At 43.5% G+C, this 23,939-nt stretch overlaps 1 protein-coding gene across 6 annotated transcripts in view; it reads right to left on the bottom strand.

The window, feature by feature from the left end:
- The window catches only part of LRBA (LPS responsive beige-like anchor protein), a 433,706-nt gene extending 416,523 nt beyond the window's left edge, over positions 1-17,183 (bottom strand). For all 6 annotated transcript variants that reach the window (XR_012042586.1, XM_072861998.1, XM_072861994.1 and 3 more), the window contains exons 1-2: positions 17,058-17,183; positions 16,209-16,674 (exon numbers count right to left, since the gene is read on the bottom strand). Coding sequence is in view for 5 of the 6 variants with exons in the window: in XM_072861998.1 (XP_072718099.1) it covers positions 16,209-16,445 (237 nt within the window). In the remaining variant the exon portion in view is untranslated. The remainder of the gene's footprint in view (positions 1-16,208; positions 16,675-17,057) is intronic.
- Positions 17,184-23,939: the final 6,756 nt, after the last annotated feature.

Genomic DNA, 23,939 nt, shown 5'->3' with positions numbered 1-23,939 from the left:
GTTTGGGTTGGAAGGGACCTTAAAGATCATCTAGTTCCAATCCCCCTGCCACGGGCAGGGACACCTTCCACTAGGCCAGGTTGGTCAAAGCCCCATCCAACCTGGCTTTGAACACTTCCAGGGATGGGGCATCCACAACTTCTCTGGGCAACCTGTTCCAGTGCCTCACCACCCTCATAGTGAAGAATTTCTTCCTTATATCTAATCTAAATCTACCATCTTTCAGCCTAAAGCCATACCCCTTGTCCTATCACTACATGCCCTTGTAAGAAGTCCCTCTCCAGCTTTCTTGTAGGCCCCCTTCAGGTACTGGAAGGCTGCTATAAGGTCTCCCGGCAGCCTTCTCTTCTCCAGGCTGAACAACCCCAACTCTCTCAGCCCATCTTCATAGGAGAGGTGCTCCAGCCCTCTGATCATCTTTGTGGCCCTCCTCTGGACCCGCTCCAACAGGTCCATGTCTTTCTTATGTCGGGGGCCCCAGAGCTGAACGCAGTACTCCAGCTGGGGTCTCACAAGAGCGGAGTAGAGGGGCAGAATTGCCTCCCTTGACCTGCTGGCCCCACTTCTTTTGATGCAGCCCAGAATGCAATTGGCTTTCTGGGCTGCAAGCGCACATTGCTGGCTTATATTCAGTTTTTCATCCATCAATACCCCCAAGTCCTTCTCTGCAGGGCTGCTCTCAATCCCTTCATCACCCATCCTGTATCCATGACTGGGATTGCCCCAATCCAGATGCAGGACCTTATGCTTGGCCTTGCTGAACTTCATGAGGTTCACACAGGCCCACCTCTCTAGCCTGTCAAGGTCCCTCTGGATGGCATCCCTTCCCTCTAAAGTAGCAACCACATCACTCAGCTTGGTGTCATCCGCAACTTGCTGAGGGTGCACTCAATCCCACTGTCCATGTCCCCAGCAAAGATGTTAAATAATACTGGTCCCAATACGGACCCCTTGAGGGATACCACTCATCACTGGTCTCCACCTAGACATCGAGCCATGGACCACAACTCTTTGAGTGGGACCATCCAGCCAATTCCTTATCCACCGAGTGGTCCACCTGTCAAATCCATGTCTCTCCATTTTAGAGACAAGGATGTTGTGTGGGACAGTATCAAATGCTTTGCACAAGTCCAGGTAGATGACATCAGTCGCTCTTCCCTTATCCACCAATACCTGTAACCCTATCATAGAAGGCCACCAAATTTGTCAGGCACGATTTGCTCTTAGTGAAGCCATGTTGGCTGTCACCAATCACCTCTCTGTTTTCCATGTGCCTTAGCATAGTTTCCAGGAGGATCTGCTCCATGATCTTGCCAGGCACAGAGGTGAGACTGACTGGCCTGTAGTTCCCCAGGTCCTCCTTTTTTCCCTTTTTAAAAATGGGGGTTATGTTTCCCCTTTTCCAGTCACTGGTAACTTCACCAGTCTGCCATGACTTTTCTAATATGATAGGTAGTGACAAGATCATGACATTTAGAAAGTCAGGATTTGATTTCAAAAGTTGAATTTGAAATCAAATAGTTTATAATCAAGTCCTACTACAGCACAGTTGCAGTGATGAAACTAAACTCTTCATTAGTGATGTTATTTTAAGATGATTTCTTTGGGCAGAGTTAGGCTTATCCTCTAAAATTTTACCTCTGCCTCTATGCATATGACTGGAATTGAAAGAGATCCCAAAAAGTCTTTGCATATTTAATTAAAAACCCCTATGGACATATTTATCTTTAAAGTGCTAAAAACAACAGCAAAGGCATCAAGACTAAGTTAGCTCTCAAGTGAAACTTCAATTATTTTTTTCCCCCCAACTTCCACTTTGTATCCAGTTTTCCAGGCTTTTCAATTTGCCACACAAAACCTAGCTGAGGGAAACCCTGAACTGACAAGCTTCCTTGTTACAGTCATCTACATCATCTGACCATGTGAAAATTAACCCCCTCCTCTTTGGGGGAGGGGGAGGGGCAGGGGGAGAGGCAGAAAATACAGGACACTAACTTGTATCTAGAAGTGTTACATGATATTTTTTCAGCTTGCTCAGGGCTTCTCTCAAGACATACTCCTAAAACAAGATCTAATTGGAAATAGGGATATCATTTTTCTGCAAAATGACAGCACCATCCAGAAGCAAGAAACCCAAGCTTGTCGTCTAAACTCTATCTTTTTGAAATATGTCTAACCAACTCTGGTGATCTTTCAGTCACCGGACAACCCCCTCCACCTGAAGATAATTCACCTTCCAGAAAGGAAACCAGGATTCTGTACACCCTAAAGAAAACTTTACTAAAGCCCTAATATGTGGGCAAGAAATCCACCGTCTTCCAGCTCCAAACCTTTCCTGTCATGTATGAGTGACTGGAGAACCTTATTCAAACACCTTAACCACAATGTCCACAGAACCACTTGTTTCTTTCTGTACCTTCTCTCCATACCCACAAATCTGGCATTCTTTGCTGTATATGAGCCTAGTCTTCGCAGTAGAGGTGTTAGAAATGTCCCCTTACAAGTCACTTAGAACACCACCACTATGCACTCCTGACAAATGGCAATTTGAATCTCTTCCTACTAAGGATAGAAATCAGGGTGGCTTTCATTTCCTGCATAGGTGAGACTTTACTAAGCTAGCAAAATTCCCAAAGAGCAATATACATTTCACTTTAAAAGCAGTACACAGGAAGTACACAAGTCTTTAGTGTCAGGTCTCAGATGAGTCATGGAATAAAAATCTCCCCAAAGGCAATACCCCTGACAATCAGCTGATCCATAGCAACTGCAGCACACAGTGGCATTCACAGCTCCCCAGCCCACTACAGAACCCAGTGAGTGCTCAGGACTCACTTTTGCAGCCCAGGATGAAGGCGGCATGTGCCAGGTCATTGGGGGGGGGGGGGGGCACAGAAAGGACAAAGCAGAGTGTCCTGGTGTAAGGTTAAACAGTAGATAATCTAGCATAGCACAAGGTTGGAACCTTACTTTTGAGGAAGAAATGGGCAAAAAATACAAGGCAATCTTTTCCCCATGAGCATTTGCATAAAGATGGGAAGCTGCTGGTACAGTTTCTGTGCCTGAGAACCCTTTTCACAGCACTTTACTGTTGAGTTGGGCACCACTGCTACCTCATTTAAATCAAGGAAATCTAAAGTGTTAAGAACATCATAGCTTCAGAAGGTGACCCTTGGCTGTAGATTACAAAGTGGACAGAGAACTTTTTGCAATCCCAATTGAAATATCCATTCCTAGCACCTCAGTGTTCTCCCATTCTATAACATCAGCAATATATTAAACATACATAGCTCCCCATCTCACATTAGGTATTTCAAAATGCATTCTAAAAATGCAGTCACAGTTACTCAGTTTCATACTCCATATCAGATACCTAAAAGTCAGGCATTACAGCACCTAAATTATACACTGGAACCAAATCCTACAGTATAGCTAAGCTCCCATTGCGGCAGCAGGGGCCGGGGGGGGGTAAGCTTGCAAGTTCTTTTCAATCAAGTTCACAACCAAAACTACAGACAAATCACATGCTTAGTTTCAACAAAAACATTAGCAGGAGGCAGATGCTGACTGGACTGATAGTTTCCATGTGTTTATTTAACAGTCATGCACCATTACCAACATTAGTCATTTGGTTCCTATTCTCCCCCCAGTTGCATTGTTTTAAGGCTTATCAGCAATTCTACTTCTGTATCATTGGCCATTTGTTTGAACTTATGTCTATGAGTATGCATAAAGAACCTTTTGGGGGGGGTTTTGTTGGTTTTTTTTAAGCACTACTTGATTCCAAGGTCCACCTGAATCGTTAATAATCCTGCAAGAAACAATTGTCCTTAGGAACACAGTTAGAATCCCGAGAAGTGCAAACAGAATAACTTAAAGACTTCTCTAATAATGGATTATTAAAACTTAAAAATTGCAGGATCTGCAAAGCTTTTATTCAGCAATTCTACAGCAAAAAGGTTTACCTCATTCTACCAAACAGCTCCCCACCCACCACCATCCCAATCATATTTCGGAAAGCAACCAGTACAATTCCCACCCAAACCTGCACAGTTTGATAAAGGAACCAATTTGTGAGAGATTTATCAAGAAACATTCAGCATCCTGGACTCCATAATCACATACTTCCTAGTCCACTGCAAGATGCTACTGGTTCTCTTGCTGCTCTTTTACAAGAGAAATTGCTCTCCCACTGCAGTGACCATCTTACCTGCTGCTTACTGCTGCCTCTAGCCTTTCAGCATTCCCAAAAGAGAGAATAAATAAGCTACTGGTCACCCTATGTACTGTTATAGTTACTGTTTTACAGGGCTAGTCCAGTATAAAACTAGAAATTTGGAGTATCTAAGTGGGGCAAATAGGATAGACTTCATTTCATTAATTTATTTCTGTAACTTCTGTCCACACCACAGAGAACAACTGCTGATGGCAAAGGGGGGAGGGGGGGGTGTGACATGAACACACATAACACACTTCCATAGAACAGATGAGTCCTAGCTGGTTACTCTGGTTTTGATTTTCAGTTGCAAAGGAAAGCTAACCCAGTAGCTCTTTAAGTGTTGCTTTCTTCAGTTGCATCAACAAAATAGAACAACTCACTTCCAGCTTTTCAGTCACACCAAAAATAATCTGAATTTGCTGTAGAGTGCATATGAGATTTTTTTGCTCGATGTACGTAGAATACAAAAACATCAACAGAACTACTCATACGCAGGCTGCAGTAGAGAGACCTGCAGCTCAAACTCACAGAGCACTTTACAGCAGGCAACAGAGCACACCCTATTCCCACTAGCTATTCTCATTTAAATATCATCTCAAGGCAGCTATTAACAGGAAAATCATGGCTGGGATGTAGCTGCTCCCAGCTCCCCAGTTATTAATAGAGAAATCCAGTGCGATGGAAGGCATTAGGTTTTCTTCTCCACAAATTAGCCTCTATTTAGAAACTACTTATGCCTATTTGTGAAGCTTTGGAATTTAAAGCACTGTAGCAATGCAAGCTCTTCACAAATTACAACAAGCTTCCAGTATCAGCATAAAGACTACAGCGTTTCAGGAAAAGGTACAATTGCAACTCATGTAGCATCATTATGTAGCGAATTTGATTACAGCAGTTGTGCAAGGTGCATCTCGATTGCTATCTGCTCCAAATATGGAGCACTGGAAACTACAGTATTCGCTGGCCACACATGGTATTAAAAAAGCAGGTGGCAATAGTATCCTGTTTTATGCAAATTAATTAGAGCCCTCAGATTCCTGGCAAATGGCCAGAGGTCCCAGACAAAGTCTGAAGGTTTCCCAGAGGAAAAAAAAATTACTAGATTAGTTTTTGGACAGGCCATAATATGCTCTAGCATGATACCAAGCCTAACAGAAAAATTCAAAATTAGTTAAAGCAGAAATGTAATCTAAATTAGGACATTAGTAATTAGGTCAAGCTAATACCAAAAACCATCATGCCAAACGTTATGAAGAGGTCAGCAAGGCCTCTAGGGGCTGAGGAAGACACTTGAACAGCAGAAAGTTAGCTAACTGTAATTAGTGATTATGAACAAAAACTTTCTTCCAGATTGACCCACTTAAAATAAATAGAAGCTCTTTAAAAAGATATGCAAAAATGTAATGCATGCAAGACTGAATTTGACAGAAAAGATTCTTAAAGGATTTTATACACAGAAACACCAAAGGTAGCAAGTAGCTATTTCACATCCAATGACTAAACTGTAGAGCTTATTTAATGTGTGCAACAGATTAAAGCTTCCTCCTTAAGGTTCATAAAGAACTTCATGACCACACAAAGACAGAAGCTATAAATGCTTTAAGTTACCAACTTATCTAGGGGGAAAAAAAAAAAGAGGTCAGAACACCACGTCAAGTGGGATACAGTTCAGGATAACTGCAGGTTCCCCAATAGGTGGTAAAACACATACACAGGTAGTGAAAGAAACCACAGAGAAAGCTCATTTTTATCTCTCATCAGACTTGAAATCTTAACACAAAAAAATCTCACTTGATTTTCAGAAGACTGGGACTTCCCAGCAAACTTCAGCATTCGAACGTACAACTGACTAGCCACTGAGTACTGAACATTGCACCAAACCAACCCTGCCTTAAAAAAGAAGTAAGCAAATACCTCATCTCTGATTTTCCTCAACCTCCAGTATTCATCCAATACAGCCACTTCAAAAAACTTCTCTTCACTCACACTCCTCTTGAATCTGTACACTTTGGTTCATCCCTCCAATGTCTTTCAACAGACATGAATAACTACCTATTTTTATCTCACTCTGCAATGTCCAGCCTTTGTAGCAATCTTGACATGTGTCCTGGTTTCAGCTGGGATAGAGTTAATTTTCTTCCTAGTAGCTGGTACAGTGCTGTTTTTTGGATTCAGGATGAGAAGAAAGTTGATAACACACTGATGTTTTAGCTGTTGCTAAGTAGTGTATACACTAGTCAAGGACTTTTCAGCTTCCCATGCTCTGCCAGGTGCACAAGAAGCTGGGAGGGAGCACAGCCAGGACAGCTGACCCAAACTGGCCAAAGGGCTATTCCATACCATATGACATCATGCTCAGTATATAAACTGGGGGGGGGGGTTGGCCAGGGAGCAGCAATCGCTGCTTGGGGACAGGCTGGGCATCACTTGGCAGGTGGTGAGCAACTGCATTGTGCATCACTTGTTTTGTATATTCTTTTATCATTATTATTATGATGTTCTCTTCCTCTGCTGTCCTATTAAACTGTCTTTATCTCAATCCACAGGTTTTACTTTTTCTTTTTTCTGATTCTCTCCCCCATCCCACCGGAGGTGGGGGGAGGAAGGTGAACAAGCGGCTGTGTGGTGCTTAGTTGCTGACTGGGATTAAACTACAACAGTTCTTCTTGGTGTCCAATGTGGGGCTTGAATAGAAAACCTCAGTCACCCAGGAATCTTGGAAGTGTTCATGGACTGGCCAGAAGGCAAAGATTTCGGAATATTGCCAGAGGAGGAGGTGATGCTTGCTGAAGAGGCCCCACTGTATAATAAACTGACAGAAAACGAGAAGCAATATGCCCTGTTCACTGGTGGGTCCTGTCATCTTGTGGGAAAGTATCAGAGGTGAAAGGCTGCTGTATGGAGTCCTATATGACAAGTCACAGAAATTGATGAAGGAGAAGGTGAATCAAGTCAGTTTGCAGAGGTGAAAGCCATCCAGCTGGCTTTAGATATTGCTGAACGAGAGAAGTGGACAGTACTTTATCTCTACACTGACTCATGGATGGTGGCAAATGCCTGTGGGGGTGGCTGCAGCAATGGAAGCAGAGCAACTGGCAGCGCAGAGGCAAACCCATCTGGGCTGCTGCATTGTGGCAAGATATTGCTGCCCGGGGAGAGAACCTGGTTGTAACAGTGCGTCACGTAGATGGTCACATATGCAAGGGTCAGGCCACTGAAGAACATCAAAACAACCAGCAGGTGGATCAGGCTGCTAAGATTGAAGTAGCTCAGGTGGATCTGGACTGGCAACATAAGGGTGAATTATTTATAGCCCAATGGGCCAGTGACACCTCAGGCCTTCAAGGAAGAGATGCAACATATAGGTCGGCTCATGATTGAGGGATGGGCTTGACCATGGACACTATTGTGCAGGTTATCCATGAATGTGAAGAATGTGCTGCAATCACACAATCCAAGTGGTTAAAGCCTCTCTGGTAGGGAGGACGATGGCTGAAATACAAATACGGGGAGGCCTGGCAGATTGATTATATCACACTCCCACAAACCTGCCAAGGCAAGCGCCACGTGCTTACAATGGTGGAAGCAGCCACTGGATGGCTGGAAACGTATCCGTGCCCCATTCCACCACCCGGAACACTATCCTGGGCCTTGAAAAGCAAGTCCTACAGTGACATGGCACCCCAGAAAGAATTGAGTCAGGCAACAGGACTCATTTTCAAAACAACCTCAGAGACACCTGGGCCAAAGAGTGGGTATACCACATTCCCTATCATGCACCAGCATCCGGGAAAGTCAAATGATACAATGGACTGTTAAAGACTACACTGAGAGCAATAGTTGCTGGGATATTCAAACATTGGGATACACATTTAGCAAAGGCCACCTGGTTAGTCAACGCTAGGGGATCTGCCAATCGAGCTGGCCCTGCCCAATCAAAACTTTTACGTACTGTAGAAGGGGATAAAGTCCCTGTAGAGCACATTAAAAATATGCTGGGGAAGACAGTCTGGGTTATTCCTGCCTCAGACAAAGGCAAACCCATCCGTGAGATTGCTTTTGCTCAAGCACCTGGGTGCACTTGGTGGGTGATGCAGAAGGATGGGGAAGTCCAATGTGTACCTCAAGGGGATTTGATTTTGGGTGAGAATAGCCAATGAACTGAATGGTATGATGTTAATTGCTATATAATACTGTATGTCATCACTACTATGGTTGCTATATGCCATATCAACAGTATTACAATAAGAATCACCCAGATTAATGAAGAACGAATTTCGAGGAAACCAAGCAAAGTGCAGCAATGATAGAACCAGACAAATGCAGCTATGATGGAACCAGAACTGGCTTCAGCATGCAACAGTCCAGCACCACACACCACCTCTCCTGTCGTGAAGGACTGTTATGACAGATGGAGCCCAAAGGCATGGACTAAATCAACTCAATGGACATCTTAGAGGGACGGCCCATAGACTAAGGAAATTATATCTGTGTGTATATACCAAAAGACAGGAAAGGTGGTGGCGATTAATTGGGATGTATTGGAAAGTGTAGAACCTGGGCATGACATAGATGGTATAGAATACAGGGTGGATACTGTCCTGGTTTCAGCTGGGATAGAGTTAATTTTCTTCCTAGTAGCTGGTATAGTGCTGTGTTTTGGATTTAGCATGAGAATAATTTTGATAACACACTCATGTTTTAGCTGTTGCTAAGCAGTGCTTATACTAAGTCAAGGACTTTTCAGCTTCCCATGCTCTGCCAGGTGCACAAGAAACTGGGAGGGAGCACAGCCAGGACAGCTGACCCAAACTGGCCAAAGGGCTATTCCATACCATATGACATCATGCTCAGTATATAAACTGGGGGGGGCTGGCCGGGGGGGCAGTGATCACTGTTCGGGGATGGGATGGGCATTGGTTGGCAGATGGTGAGCAATTGTATTGTGCATCACTTGTTTTGTACATTCTTTTATCATTATTATTATGATGTTCTCTTCCTCTGCTGTCCTACTAAACTGTCTTTATCTCAACCCAGGGGTTTTACTTCCCCCCCCCCCCCAATTCTTTCCCCCATCCCACCAGAGGCAGGAGGAAGGGAGGGTGAGCAAGCGACTGTGTGGTGCTTAGTTGCCGACTGAGGTTAAACCACGACAACATGCCATTCGCCTATTTCCCTGATGCTTTTGACTAATTTCATTCTATTTCCTAATCTACAAATGCTTTTCTTGAGCCAGTCCATATGGCCACTACATTACTATGCTATCTGCTGTACTGGGTCAGGCCAATGGTCCATCTAGCCCAGTATTGTCTGACAGAGGTGATACAAAATACTACTTAGAAAGAGCAAAGCAACCACAATAGATACCTGACTCTCTCTCCTTTGTTACAGGACCCCAACTAGAAAAATCTGTCATTGAACTGATGCGTTCCCCTCTAAAGGGAAATTCTAAAGTATGCTATGAACACATTTTAAACAGGCTTACTTGTAGAATGGACTGCTAATTAAAAATTGTCTATCAAATATTGCATCATTAAGACATGATATATGTAAATGCCTGGTTCAGCCTTGCTTTTTTAGCTTTATTTTAGGTTTGTACAGAGCCTACTAATGTCACTACAGGATGCCAACACTTCTGGAAAACACAGAGCGCATGTCATTCATAGGCTTTCACAGATGCTTGAAACTTCAGATTGGTCATGAGAAACTATACAAATTGGCCAGTTAGAGGAAGAGTGAGAAAAACTGAACATTTTATTGTGTGGTCTTAAGATTTTGTCATCCTAAAGCATGTTTTAAGTTGCAGTCACAGAAGTGAGTTGATACCGCAGCCAAACTACAAAATCAGCTCCTCTTCAGAGTCTAGACAATTTTCTTCTAAATCCTCAGCATGTCTAACTCAAGACTGCCATTATCATCTCACTTACTACATTCCACGCCTTTCTCAACTGACCACAAAATCTTCCTAAATTCCTACACTTACTATGCAGGGTGATATTTCCACTAACTACAAAGTAATGTCTAAGTTGCGTCAATACCTGAAAAAAACCCAATACACATCACTTCTATACTAAGTGTATCCGTAACTACCAGAATACATTCTAACAAGATGGAGGTCTGTAATTCTTATTGTACGTGAAGGACAAGTGACTCCCACTACTCAAAAATTTTGAACTAGGTAAAGTCTGATGAAAGACATCTCTCAGCCTCATTTAGTCAGCTAAACTTACCAAAATCATCTCTTACTATTACCAGATCCCAAATTAGATGCTTTCAAAACCTTGAAGATGACTTGGAATCAAGGAGTCTAAATTCATTCATCAAACTGGGCACAAGCCTCCCACTGTGAAGGGGCCAGCAAGAAGTAAGTTTGCATCTGATGTATTTTATAAAAAGGACATTGAGACATATTTGGAAGCATTACAGATCTTTTGCTGAATTACACTCATTCAAGAGTAAAACCATGCATGATCACTAATACAGCTGACTGTCCAATTTACTATGATTTAAAAAAAAAAAAAACCCAGCTAAAGCCACAGACTTACCTCATCATCTATACTGTAAATGGACAGAAGTGATTGAATTTGGATAACTATAGCCAGGGGTGTACTTACTGGGAACCTACTGGGGAAGACTGCATATATTAAGAAATACACAATATTCAGTGATGCTCTAGAAACTATTTGGTAACTCTTACTTGTCATCAGCATTGGTAAGTTTATATAGAAAATAAATCCTAGCATTCTCTATAAACATACAGTAAGGTAATAAAAACAATGCACCATAAATGTCTTCATAAAAATGCACTTTTACTACTGTAATACATTTAATTCTATCAGCATTAGCTTTGGGGGTTTTCTACAAGAAGGTATATGCAAAAAAAGGCTGTGACCAGAGATGAAAAAAGGGGAATTTCTACTTCATAAAATCCATTGTACTAGTGTTTCAGAAGCATTCATACCAAATTAGAAACCTGTTGTATCAGCAGGTGATGCCATTAGCTTTCAATATGAATAATGATAAAGAGTTTATAGTGCAGAAACCATAGCAATGGAGGGATGACAAAAAGAGCAGAGGGCACATGAGCAGAAAGCAAACAAGTGGCAGTCCTGGCGTTTATCTCATTTGTTCTATAAAACAAGCCAAATGGGGTTGGGGAAGAAGGTTACTTTAAAAAGAAGAAACAAGAAAAGTAAACAGTAAGAATTTTTAAAAGTTAAGTTGATTTTTGTTTGTGGTTTTAGTAAAGTCTGGCAGAAGCGAGAGAGGTGACAAATGAAGTTTTTAAAGTAATTTTAGTCTTTGCTCCTCAGATCCTGTTATTTTTCTTCCAAAAGTGATAAAAACTAAGACTTCTTTCTCATTTGCACTTCGTCACTAGGAGACTCTTGGTGAGGACCTCATAACCCATGAACAGAATCAGAAGCAACAGCACATTCTCCCCACCAAAGAGACAGACAGAACATTAAAAAAATAATCTTTGCAACACAGACGGGGGGGGGGGGGGGGAAGGAACTAAAACAAATAACTGACTCTATATTATAGTCAGTAGAACAATTACAAGTGCTAAAGCTTTTTAAAACAAAATTGGCTTAGAGCAAGCCATGGCATTTCTTTAGAGAAGAGCAGGAAGTCTGGAATATCTGCTGTCTCTATACACTAGTTGACTTAAGACCTGAGTAAATTCTGGCATGAAGTCCCCAAACTGAATTATAGCAACACCACAGAGAAAGACAATAGTTGTACAGTCATCTGCTTGAAGAATAGCAGAATTTTGCCATATCCCACTGATAAGGCAAAACCCATTTCCCACTGCAAGCTTAATAATGCAGCATAGTTAACCCCTGCACATACAGTATTCATTATGAACAAAACACTTGTGAGTGAGAGCCCTTTACCTACTGAAAGACAAGGGTAACCAGTGACCTAAGTTTCATATATAAAAAAGAAACTTGCAATAACTTGGAAACAAGACAACATTGACATATGATGCAAGACAAGCCCGTTTAGGATGGAGTAGACCAGAAGCTCCACCCAGAATTTTAATCTAGAAAAGATCTTGCAGGACCTCCTATATTTCCAATGCAGGTTGTATAGCCTTCAGAACAGAACTAGTTCTCTACACCTGAAAACTTCAGATCCTAAAAATCTTCTTTGACACTAGTAGCACAGTACTGTAACTAATTATATATATATAATTAAATCGCTTTTAAGTTTTGCCCATTGCTGAATTATTTCTACTACTCTATCTGAAAGTTTCTTCATTAGTAGGTCAACCTGTCTTTCTGTTTTACTACGAAAAACACATAACTATTTTAAGTTAGTAACAGATCCCACTGTAAATAATTTATTTTTCCACTCTATCATCTTCTCCTACCAGCAGGTTTTTTATGTTAATAAACTAAGGGGGGGCGGGGGGGGGGGGAGCAGATATGAGGTAATGAACAGGAATTCACCTGATTTGTATACAAAGGAGAAATTCAAGGAGTTATTGCTGCCCAAAGTCAATTAAAAATAATTCACAATGCATGAGCAATATATTCCCATAGTTTAGCTTACTGTCTGTCAGAAAAGTAACAGAACAGATTAATAGTTGAACAAGAATGTGCTTTCAAAGTTTTTAACAGAATAATAAGCTTTTTAAAATCCATATTTTCCTTCTCAGTTTTAAAAAGTGCTGAAATACACAAAGCCATATCTAACATGGGCTGGAAAACTAGGTTCTCAGAGAATACTCACCAAAACAAAGCAGATCAATTGGAATATTTCTAAGAGTAGAATTGCTGAAGACAATAAAATGAGACTACTAGGTTTTTGATGCACGCTAGAAGTGCGCTCACTAAGCACTCTGTTATACTGCTGGACAGATAAAACGTTATAGGTGGTTCTCAGCTCCAAGATCCAACACTGCTGGACTGAACAAGTTATTTGCTCAAGTAATCAGGACTACAAAAGCTTAAATTTCTTTAATAAGCAGCAGCTCAATTACTGTGCACTTTAGATTTTTGACCTTCTGAGTCTTTCACATATAAAGCATGACCATCTCTTAAATCCTTAGATGGATTTAAGATCTTGACATCAAGACAGCACTTTGGGCTTCTCTTGACTCTCCATCACAAACAAATTCACTATAACCTCCATATGTTACAGCAAGCTTGAAGAGAACAATTAAGAGCAACATAATTGCTCAAGAAGTAAAAATTAGGTCAGCTAACCTCCCTTTTTTAAAAAAAAAAAAAAAAAAACATTTTTTCACATTTGAGGGTGGTTATGCTATGAAGAATAAGTATGCAAAAACACCTTTCAATACAGATTTGTCCAGCCCTCCTTCCACTCTGGTCTAAGGACGTCTCACTTTAGTGATCAAAAAAATCCCCCAAATACCGTATGTCTCCTCCTTTCAAAGTACAAGAAGCAAGCTAGCTGATTTCTGCTAACACCGCTGAAGTAGTGCAGTTATGAGTCACCAAACTGAATTGAAACCCAGTAAGAGGGGATATGTTGGGCTTAACCCCATCAGTAACAACAGATCACAGCATGATTTTCATACCCCCAACTGAACCTGCACACACATGACTGAACTTGCTCTGAAACCTATTGGGAAACAAACTACCAGAAAAGCCATAGCTAAGAATCACTTTTATATGAAAAAGTTAAATCTTTCCTGCATACACATACAGAAAAATAAGTACACCATTGCTAACCAATACTTCACATGCCTTAAATTCTGCTCAGTGTGACTTCAGAGGTATTAATTGACAAAACGAAGAGGTCACAGCTAACAACTGAATGGAGGCAGAACTCAATGACAGATGGATGAGTATTGCTTTGTAAGGAGACCTCATATCCCAGAAAGCTATACTGAAAAGTCAGCTTAACAGTTTTTACCAAAAAAAAAAAAAGTCATCCAGAAAATAAGTGCTTTCTGTAACAAAAACTATGAGTTTGTTGGCTGGTTTGATTTTTTAAGCATTCCAGTTTTAATAAAACCACAGAACATCGAGACATCTTCTTCAAAATTAGTCACCACTAGTTGATAAGTTTTCCCAGGACTCAGAGAAACCAAGCAACCTACTTTCTTTGATATTGCCCAAAAATTTGGATTTTGTCCTCACATAATCCAGGTAAAGTGTCCTTACTACCAAACTATTGGTTGTTTCATGATAGCTATCAACTGACTACTTCTGCTCTGATAAAATAATGTAGTGCAGGAGTGTGAACTTTAGCCTGCCATATCATAGGTAAGTGTGCTGGAACGGTTGGGGAATCTTCTCGGAGAGCTCGGGGATGTTGTTTCACTTGCAGAAAAAATGAAAACAGTTTCAAAAATTTCCAGGGCCAGAAAATCTCCCCTACTTCTATTTGGGAAATAAAGATCCAGGAGAATGCAGTTCACAGGTCAAATTCTCCAGACCCCTTAAATCTAAAATCCAGGATTCTCTGAATCAAGCTGAATTTTTTGTTCCTCTCTTGTCCAAAATGGAGCAGAAAAGGAATCCCAGGATCAAGGAGCTTTTACTTTTTTAATTATTCTGCTGAACCTCTTTCCACTGCTGCCATAAAATACACCTTCAGTACACCACTGAAAAGACCATGCTAAAAACAAAGTAAAATTTAACACTCTCATGAACAATTTCCCCTCACACAAGTGTCCTAAATCGTAAACCAGAACTTCCTATTGAACCTCACATCCATGTATCTGAGCACTGGGTTTTGTCAAGGACAATTGTCAAGTGGACTCTAAGTAACTTAAATCACTTTCTCATACTTGAAGCATCCATGAAACCTCTGATCTGCACTTCATTTTTGCCATTTTGCAATTCCTCTGTATTGAGACTCTCATCCAAACAATTTAGAGCATTACATTCTGTTAATACAAAAATATTCAAAAAATAAACATTTATCATAACCCAAGAAGATAACATCAAGAAACACTAAACAGACACAGCACACAAATATTTAGCGACCATGAAAACTTGCACATAGCAAAGAATACTACTAACAAAATAACTGAAATGCATTTAAAAAACAGTATGCTTTTTGCATCTACTTTCCTTGTTACCGAGCTTTATACTATTACATGCTCTCACTTCCTGGTTTGTCAGAAACCACACTGTTTTAAAGTCAAAGGTGCTCACTAAAAGGAAGAAGGAGGAACGATGAGTATTTTTAGAGATGTTTTGAGACCTCTGATAATAGCAGAGTATCTTTGTAAACTTAAAGACAGTTTTTCTCCTAATGTTTGATCTCCTTCAGCAAACAAACATTAACAACTAGGCTAATCTTTTAAATGTGGCCCAAGAAGTTCAACGGTATATATTATGTTTGCAGTTTCAACAGGAAAACTTGTATCCTCAATTTTTAGTGAGATCTGTTATGAAGTATTAAATACATCTATACTGTATTCAAAAACTAGCAGCTGACTACCTAATTCATTAATAAAAACGGACATTGAAACCACCTTCTACTCTTCCCAATAAGCAGACTAAGTAAAGCATTTGAATGAACTGCTCCCTGACACCCCCACCCCCTGTAGACAGAACATGAAAGTTCTGCCTATTTCCAAAGCAAATGGGAAGCAAAAAGGGACATAAACATCTTCATGGGAAAAGTTGTTTTGGCTTAAAACAACTTGTGTGTTTTGATGACGGTTTGAGTTACTAAATCAACATTTAACTTTCTTTTTGAGTACACCTGTTGAATGTTTAAACATAACAATACACTTCTGAGTTCTAAATTTCTCTGAGGCAAACTGAGGAGGATGCTGTTTAGAGTTGCTTCAAGTTTAAATGTATATATAGAGGCTCATATGCTTTATTCTCAGCTTTTGTGATCCGTAAAGTAAAAAGAACCTAGCTGAAATCTAGTAGAGTGAAAGTGTAAACATGTAAAAAAATATTGACAGAAAAATAACATCAAAAAAGCATGGGATTCTTCTGCATGCACATGCTGTTCTTTTCTCTCATGCCCAAAAAGGCAATCAACTTACCAGATTAAACACAGTTTCAACTATGTCTTTGTTGGGCACTTCACCAACTTCCACCAATCCTGTCAGCACAGCAAATTTCATCTTGATTCCTCGAATGGGGACTCCTGGATTCAAAGGCTGCAGCACACTTCCCCCTTCAGCAGCGTTTCCTTCTTTTCCCGCTCCTCCTCCACTACCACCTCCTCCTCCTCCATCATCACCTGTTGGCTGAACAACTTGTTTGTCTTCACTCGCCATGGCTAGTTCACTTCAGGTTACGACTCGAAAGGCCAGCGGCACGCTCGCCGCTCCGGGAAGGTAACCGACGGCCCACTCCTCCCCTTCAGCTCCGGCTCCTGAGGGAACCCGCGTCCGGCGGGGGAGGGAGGGAGGGAGGCAGGGAGGACGCGCCCTCGGAGTCCCAGCTCTCTCCTCAGCAGCAGGCGTCTGTCAGCAGCTCTCTGCCCTAAGGCAGGTATTTACAGCCCTGAAGGACAACGCGAGATATTTTTCAATTCGCGGAGAGTCAGGCGTTCCCCACAAGCCCGAGGATCCCACCTCCAGCCAGCGGCCCCCGTCCCCCGCCACGCCGGGGAGGCGGCAACGGCCGCCGCAGAAGCACTCACGCCTCTCCCCGCGGAAGTCCTCGCTCCCCCGCAGACCCGCCGCACGGTGAGACCCGCGCTCCGAACACGGTCGTGAGGGGTTTTTTAGGTTTTGGTTTTTTTTTTTTTAAGAGAATACGCTCCTCCTTCCCGCCCGGCTCCTTGTCTGCCGCGTCTCCGGCTCCTGCCCTTGTACCGCCGCCGCCGCCCTGGCTGCCGGCGCAGACAGGTGCAGCGACCCGCCGCCGAGCAAGTTCGCACTCACCGCTCGCTGCCAGGCGCCGCCGCGGAGGGGGCGCGGGCTGCCCTGACGCCCGGCTCTGGGGCCAGGAGGCGGCTGCTGTGCCCCGCTCGCCGACTGCGGAGGGCGGGCTGCGCAGCACCAGCCGCCCCTCTCTCCGAAAGGCGCCTGAACTTTCAGCCGTTGCCGCTTCACGCCGCGGTCTCGATCAGCCCCATCTCTTCCTGCCGACGCTACCGCTCTCTGCCGCCATGACAGCGCTGAGCCCCCGGAGCGCTGCCGGGCGACGAGCCGTGCGCCTGCGCGGCCGGGCGCGGGCGGGGCGGGCCGCCGCCGCACGGGGCGGGCGCCGCCGGCTCGCGCACGCCCAGGTGCGCCCAGGTGCGCCAGGTGAGCGGCGCGCGCGCCCGCGCGGGGCGAGGGCGGGAGAGGGAGGGGCGAGGCGGGAGCGCTCCGTCCTCTCCTCTGCGCCTCACGAACTGCTTCAGCCCCGCCGCTCCATCGCCCCCGCCCTGCCTCCTCAGGGGGCGCCTTCGGTGAGGCTGCTCACCCGTGGAGACTCAACGCCCGTGGGGACCTGGCTGGTCCTAACGCTGTTTACAACAACTTGCCCCAAACTTTATTGGACTGTTCTGTAACTGTTTGAAGTCTACCGTTCCTGAAGCAATTTTCCTTTTGGGAGGTGGGTTGGGTGTTTCTAAAAGAATAAAAGAAACCATACGCGAACAGCAGGAGCGAAACTAGCTGCGCGCTCTGCGCTCACGGCCCCAAACCGGAGGAAAACCGCGAGCGGGAGGCACAGCAAGGCAGTGCTTTTGCAGGAGGAGGGAGAGGAGGTTTAAAGGCTCCCGCTACAGCGACAGCTCCTGCCGCCGCAGGGGTAGCGGGGCGGCTGGGCCCGCCCCCCCGTCAGTAGCGATCCTAGGGCGGCGGGGGAGCCGCTTCCACACCCTAAACTCCAGCGCGGGCGGGCGTCCTTCCTCCTCCTCCTCCTCTAGGCGCTGCTCTCTGGGGAGCGCAGGGGGCGCGAATATAGGTCATGCGAGACGCCGCCCAGATTTGACGAACAGAGGTAAAAGGGGTGGAAGAGGACGGAGGAAAACTCGCTCTTCCTTCAGGTTAAAAGCCTTTGAAGGTAATGCTGGTTGTTTCGTGGTGGCGTCGGAGGCAACTCGGTTTACTGAAGGGCTTGCGGCGTCCCCAGGGCTTGCCCCCGAGGAGGCGTTTCGCGGGCCGCACCCCCTGGACTGGCCGGTGGCGGTGGTTTGGAGGGGGTTCCTCCCAGTAGCTCGGTTTCTCGGCAGCCTGGCGAGAAGAGGTGCTCCTGTCAAAGCCCAACAGGGCCGGCCCGGGGCCCGACGCGGCCCCTTCGAGCCGCCGGAGGGCTGGTGTCACACCCGGGCGGTGGTCCCCCGCCCAAAACCACCCCTTCCCGGCCTCAGCGAAGGGGGCGGCAATGTTAAAGTCCGGCGCCCCTCAGCCCCGCCGAGTACCGAAGTCCGCTGGCAGCGGGGCCGTGCCCCGAAGTGGGGCGGTCTCGTCCCCGACGGGCCGGCGGAGGCGCGGCCTGCCCTCCCCGCCCCTCGGCCGGGCTCCTGCGCCGCGAGGTGGCCATTTGCAGCGGGTAACTGTCGGGTAACTCTCCTCCGGTCGCCCAGCGGCGGGTCGGAGGGCCACGGGCGAAGCGGGATTTCCCGCCAAGCGGTCGTGGCCTGCGGGAGCGGCGGTCGTTGCTCGGTCGGGGGCGGGCGTTGGCCGGCCGGGGGGCCAGCAGCGCCTGGCCGTGAGAAGGGAGTGGCCGAGCTGAGGTGGCGGGGTCGGTCGAGCAACGCGGAGCGAGCCTGTGACCACCTCTGCACGGAGGAGAAGGCCGGACGGGTGGGCCCGGCCCCGAGGTGCCCTCTCCTAGCACCGCTGCTGCCCCGCGCCGCCCCGGCCGCCGTTCCCGCAACACCTGCCTGCTCAAATCCCCTTCTTCCCTTGTCCCTCCGTCCCGCTTCTGCCGGGACCTGCCGTGAAGGTGAACTGTTGATGCCGATCAAATCCTATCCGAAAATAAGTCTGATGCACACTACGAAAGGAGGAGAGTCACGTTTTTAAAAGTGAGGACCAGTCTCTGGATGCAGTAGCTGTACCTGCCATTGCGTGCATACGTTTGCACATGCAAATTGTTAGCTAAATAACCCATTGGTAACCTCCACGTGAAACTGCGGGTCCTGCTTCCTGGTAGTTGTAAAGCACGAGAATTGGTGCCCTTTCTGTGCTTCCCTCTAAGGTGACTTGAGCTACAAATACACATGTATGTTATCTCAGATGCAAGGAACCTTTTGTTTGACCCTTTAATCTATTTGTCTGATATTAATCTGAATATCTGGTAATAAAGAATTAAGAGGGTCTGCTGCTCCAAACTCTTCATTGAAGGAGTCTTCAACTCTGCACTTTTAACAAGACTGCTTCTGTTAATAAGGATTATACAACCTCCTAACGACTGTGGGATCTTGTACCAGCTGTTTAACAGACAGGAAAGTTGTCATGGTTTAACCCCAGCCAGCAACTAAGCCTCACACACCCGCTCGTTCACTCCCCCCATATGGGATGGGGCAGAGAATCAGAAGGGTAAAAGTGAGAAAACTTGTGGGTTGAGATAAAGACAGTTTAACAGGTAAAGCAAAAGCTGTGCACGCAAGCAAAGCAAAACAAGGAATTCATTCACTACTTCCCATGGGCAGGTAGGTGTTCAGTCATCTGCAGGAAAGCAGAGCTCCATCACATGTAATGGTTACTTGGGAAGACAAACGCCATCACTCTGAACGTCCACCGCCTTCTTCTTCTTCCCCCAGCTTTATATGCTGAGCATGATGTCATATGGTATGGAACAGCCCTTTGGTCAGTTGGGGTCAGCTGTCCCAGCTGTGTCCCCTCCCAGCTTCTTGTGCACCCCCAGCCTGCTCACTGGTGGGGTGGGGTGAGCAGCAGAAGAGGCCTTGACTCTGTGTAAGCACTGCTCAGCAGTAACTAAAACATCCCTGTATTATCAACAGTGTTTTCAGCACAAATCCAAAACATAGCCTCATACTAGCTATTATGAAGAAAATTAACTCTATCCCAGCCAAAACCAGCACACAAGTGTATGAGTTTTATTAACAAAGTATCGCAGCAACATGACAGCATCAAAGATTTCCAAAGGAAGGATCATTTCAGGGATATGAGCATAACTTGCAGATAGATAGATTTCAGAAAAAAATATAAATATATGTACATTTTAATGCTTCACAAATATGCTTAACATCCTCTGTGATATAAAAAGCTGTCATTTATTTAATTCTATGGAGGGAAAGGGAACGAATCTTTAAATTGGCAAAAGTTTCTGTGTTTTGAAACTCTAGTGAAACTCCAAAGAGACCAATGAGTGTTTTGTCTGGGAAATAAAAATTGCACCTTATTCTTAATATTGCACCATGTTTGGAACAAAGTTGTTTGCACATACGCCTCCCTGACTGTGTTTACACAAAAAAGGTACAAACAAAATCAAACCACAGTTTTTCTGGAAAATGGCTTTCTGAAGTGATGTGCAATGTTCCTGATAAGCATGCTAAAGAAGATTGTAATCATTAAATATTAACTATTATTCTAATTGGATATATTATTATTAAATAATATTTTAATTTGTCTGAAGCCTGATTTGGGAATGCTATACTTTGTGTGTGTTGGTATCAAATTTCCCATGGTTTGGGGGCAAAAAATAAAAGACACTCTGGAACATGTTCCATTATAATGCTTGCTCCATTCCCTTCCTACATAACTTTCTTACATTGTTAGCTTTATCTATAGAATGTATGTCAAGACTAGAATATTTTATAGATGCTTTCCTGTTTGAATTTCCAAGTCCTAAGAAAGGAGTAAGCTCCTTTTTTTTCTTTCTTTCCGCGTCTCCCTTAGTTACATACATACATTATTAGGAAGAGACGATAATCTCTAATTTGAGTAGCAAACATCTGCAGTTTCTTCCTCAGAATTAGAAATGTTTAGAACTGTAATGCTGACACGTTCAGTCTCTACGAAGCTACAGTGAGCTTGTGTGGTTATACACATGCTGTGTAATTGTGACATTTTAATCTTAGAGTTTCCTGACGCCAGCGTTTCTTATGCATGTTTTAGATTTCTCACATCTATTGCTTGAGCTTCCCTGTCTTTCTATGAGTCACCTGTAGTTTCCTAAAATATTGTCTTCCCTCTTGTAAGGAGGATATAATTTTTATTTGAGCCTTTAAACTGGCTAAGTACAGATTTTCGCACATCAGTTTCACCTGTCTGCTTTTAAGTATTCCCTGCCTCCACGGTTGGCCTTTATCTTTAAGCTCTTCATCAGGCTATCCACCACCCAGCAAAAGCAGAAATGAAACAATGTTTGGAATGTTTTCTATACCTAGTGACTTAGAGTATGAGTTCTATTTGTGGCCTCTCCTGTTATCTGTGTAGAATGCAATTCATTGTTAATCTTTTCCTGCTTTCTTCTTTGTTTTAACATCACATTAGAAACAAAATAAATAAAATTAATTGCTAAACTCCAGCTTAATGGATTTCAGATGTTTTCATCCAAACTGAGTACTCCAATAGCCAGCAAATCCAGTTTGCCAGTGAAGATATAGCACTGTCACGTTGAATCCTGTCAGATCGTCCTATATTTTTTACAGATAAATAAATACTTCTTGACTGGTCTTGATTGTTAAAGGCAGTGGGGTATGTGCATCAGTCAAGGCAGGTAACGTTCAGCAGACTGCCAGTTTAGGGATCCAAACACAATTGTTTTAATTTGATTTTTCAGCCAGGTAAAACCAACGTTAAATTCTCCAGGTGATCTGTTCTCCATTTGGGCTGGTTTTCTGTTCGAGCAACGATGGTAGTTGCCAAAATCCCACCACCCAAGGTTTGGAGAAGTAGACTGTTAGAGAAAAGTTACTTAAAGTATAGCTGAGAACTGGGAGTAAACCCTGTCTTAATCCTTTGCCCTGAGCTTCCCAAGTGTGGTTACGAGTCTAATGCTAGTTCTGCCTTCCACAATCAAACTGGAAGTGTTGAGCTAAGGGAATAAAAAATGACAGAAAGTTTTATCTGAACCTTACAACCCAAAAGAAAAATCACAAAGCATGGATTAAAAATGAACTTGAACCCCAGACTGGGAATGCACTCCATAAGATTTTAGTGAAAGATGTTACCACTAAAGTCTCTGAACTCGATTTTAAGAAAAATATACTTTCTGTTTAAATAACCTTTTAAAGTATTACCATGTGTGGTGGTTTAGAAGCTCTGTTCAAATCTTCTGAACCCTCTATTCAGCACTGATCAGACCCCATCTCGGAAGCTGTGTCCCATTCTGGGCTCCCCAGTACAAGAGGCACATGGACATACTGGAGCAGGTTCTGCAACGGGCCACAAAGATGGTGAAGGGACTTAAGCATCTGATGTAGGAGGAGAGGCTGAGAGAGCTGGGACTGTTCAGCCAGGGGGAGAGAAGACTCAGGAGTATTATTTCAACGTGCATTAATAGCTACTGGGGGGAGTGAGGAATAGCAGCTAAGGAGCAGACCTCCTGCCAGCTTTGTTGCATCTGTTGCAAGAAGAGTAATTTTTGGCAGCTGGAGTCATTAACCTTTTTAATTACTGCAGCTAAATCTGAACAGTGCTCAAGGGATCAGATCTTTTACATAAAAAGAATCCATTTAGTTCACATAGGATAAGAAAGCAAGTGTCCATAATAACTCATAACTTCCTTCTGCTTACACAGTCCAACTACATTGATGTGTTCAGTTTTGCTGGGGTTTTGGGGGGGCCTCATGACATCCAGCAACATCAGAAAAAGTTTTGAATTAAGTACATTTTAGCAATAAAACACTCTGCCTTTAAGCAAAATGAGAGAAAAGAAATAATATATAATTTTATGATTTTTTATGACAGAATGCTCCTTGATCTTGAGCACTGGATGAGAAAAAATGGCCTCAAGTTGCACCAGAGGAGGTTTACATTGGATATTAGGAAAAATTTCTTCACCTAAAGGGTCATCGAGCATTGGAACAGGCTGCCCAGGGAGCGGTTGAGTCACCATCCCTGGGGGTATTTAAAAGACGTGTAGAAGTGGTGCTTAGGGACATGGCTTAGTGGTGGACTTGGCAGTGCTAGGTTTATGGTTGGACTCGATGATCTCAAAGGTCTTTTCCAACCTAAATGATTCTGTGATTCTATAATTAAGAGCTGCTTTAAAAATCCTTGACTAGAAATTAAAATTGGAATAAAAATGCTGTTTATAAATACTATTGACCTTAAATATGAGAGGTCCTCTCTGTTTCTACAGAGAACATAATACTTCAAGAGAGCAATGTAATCCCAAAATAAAGATTAGTCTTGCCTAAAGAGGAAGTTTTCTTTTTATTAGGTGTGAAGGCTTTTGCAGTACGTGTTAGATAGTATTATTTTTTTAAATATGCTTCAGTGCATTTTTTCATGCAGAATTTTACTTTTTTTAGAATGTATTTTTTAAAATACATATGGTGAATTTTATTCACTTTTGTTTAGAAGTGTAATCAGTATATCTCTTCATTTGTCTGCATCACGTGTTCATGATTGGTGGTTTGCTGCTATCAGTGTTTTTAAAAGCACTGAATTAATAAACGAATGCTTAATGAGTCTTAGCTAGATGGCATTAGAAAATGCATTTCCATTCTCTAAGGAAATTATGCTGATACTGAGCTGAAGAAGCTGCTTTAGCTCATTTCTTCTGTTCCTTTAGCTTAGAAAGGATCTTCAAAATGTCAGTGTAATTCCTTACACTATCCAAACCATGTCAGGAAATATCTCCATCAAAGGAAATACAAACTTTTACCACAGCATAATTCTGAATAAACTTATGAA

The sequence above is a fragment of the Ciconia boyciana genome, chromosome 5 (genome assembly GCF_034638445.1).
Source record: "Ciconia boyciana chromosome 5, ASM3463844v1, whole genome shotgun sequence".
Classification (NCBI taxonomy): domain Eukaryota; kingdom Metazoa; phylum Chordata; class Aves; order Ciconiiformes; family Ciconiidae; genus Ciconia; species Ciconia boyciana.
Note: the sequence above shows the minus strand (reverse complement) of the source record. Positions and strands in the feature narration are given on the sequence as shown.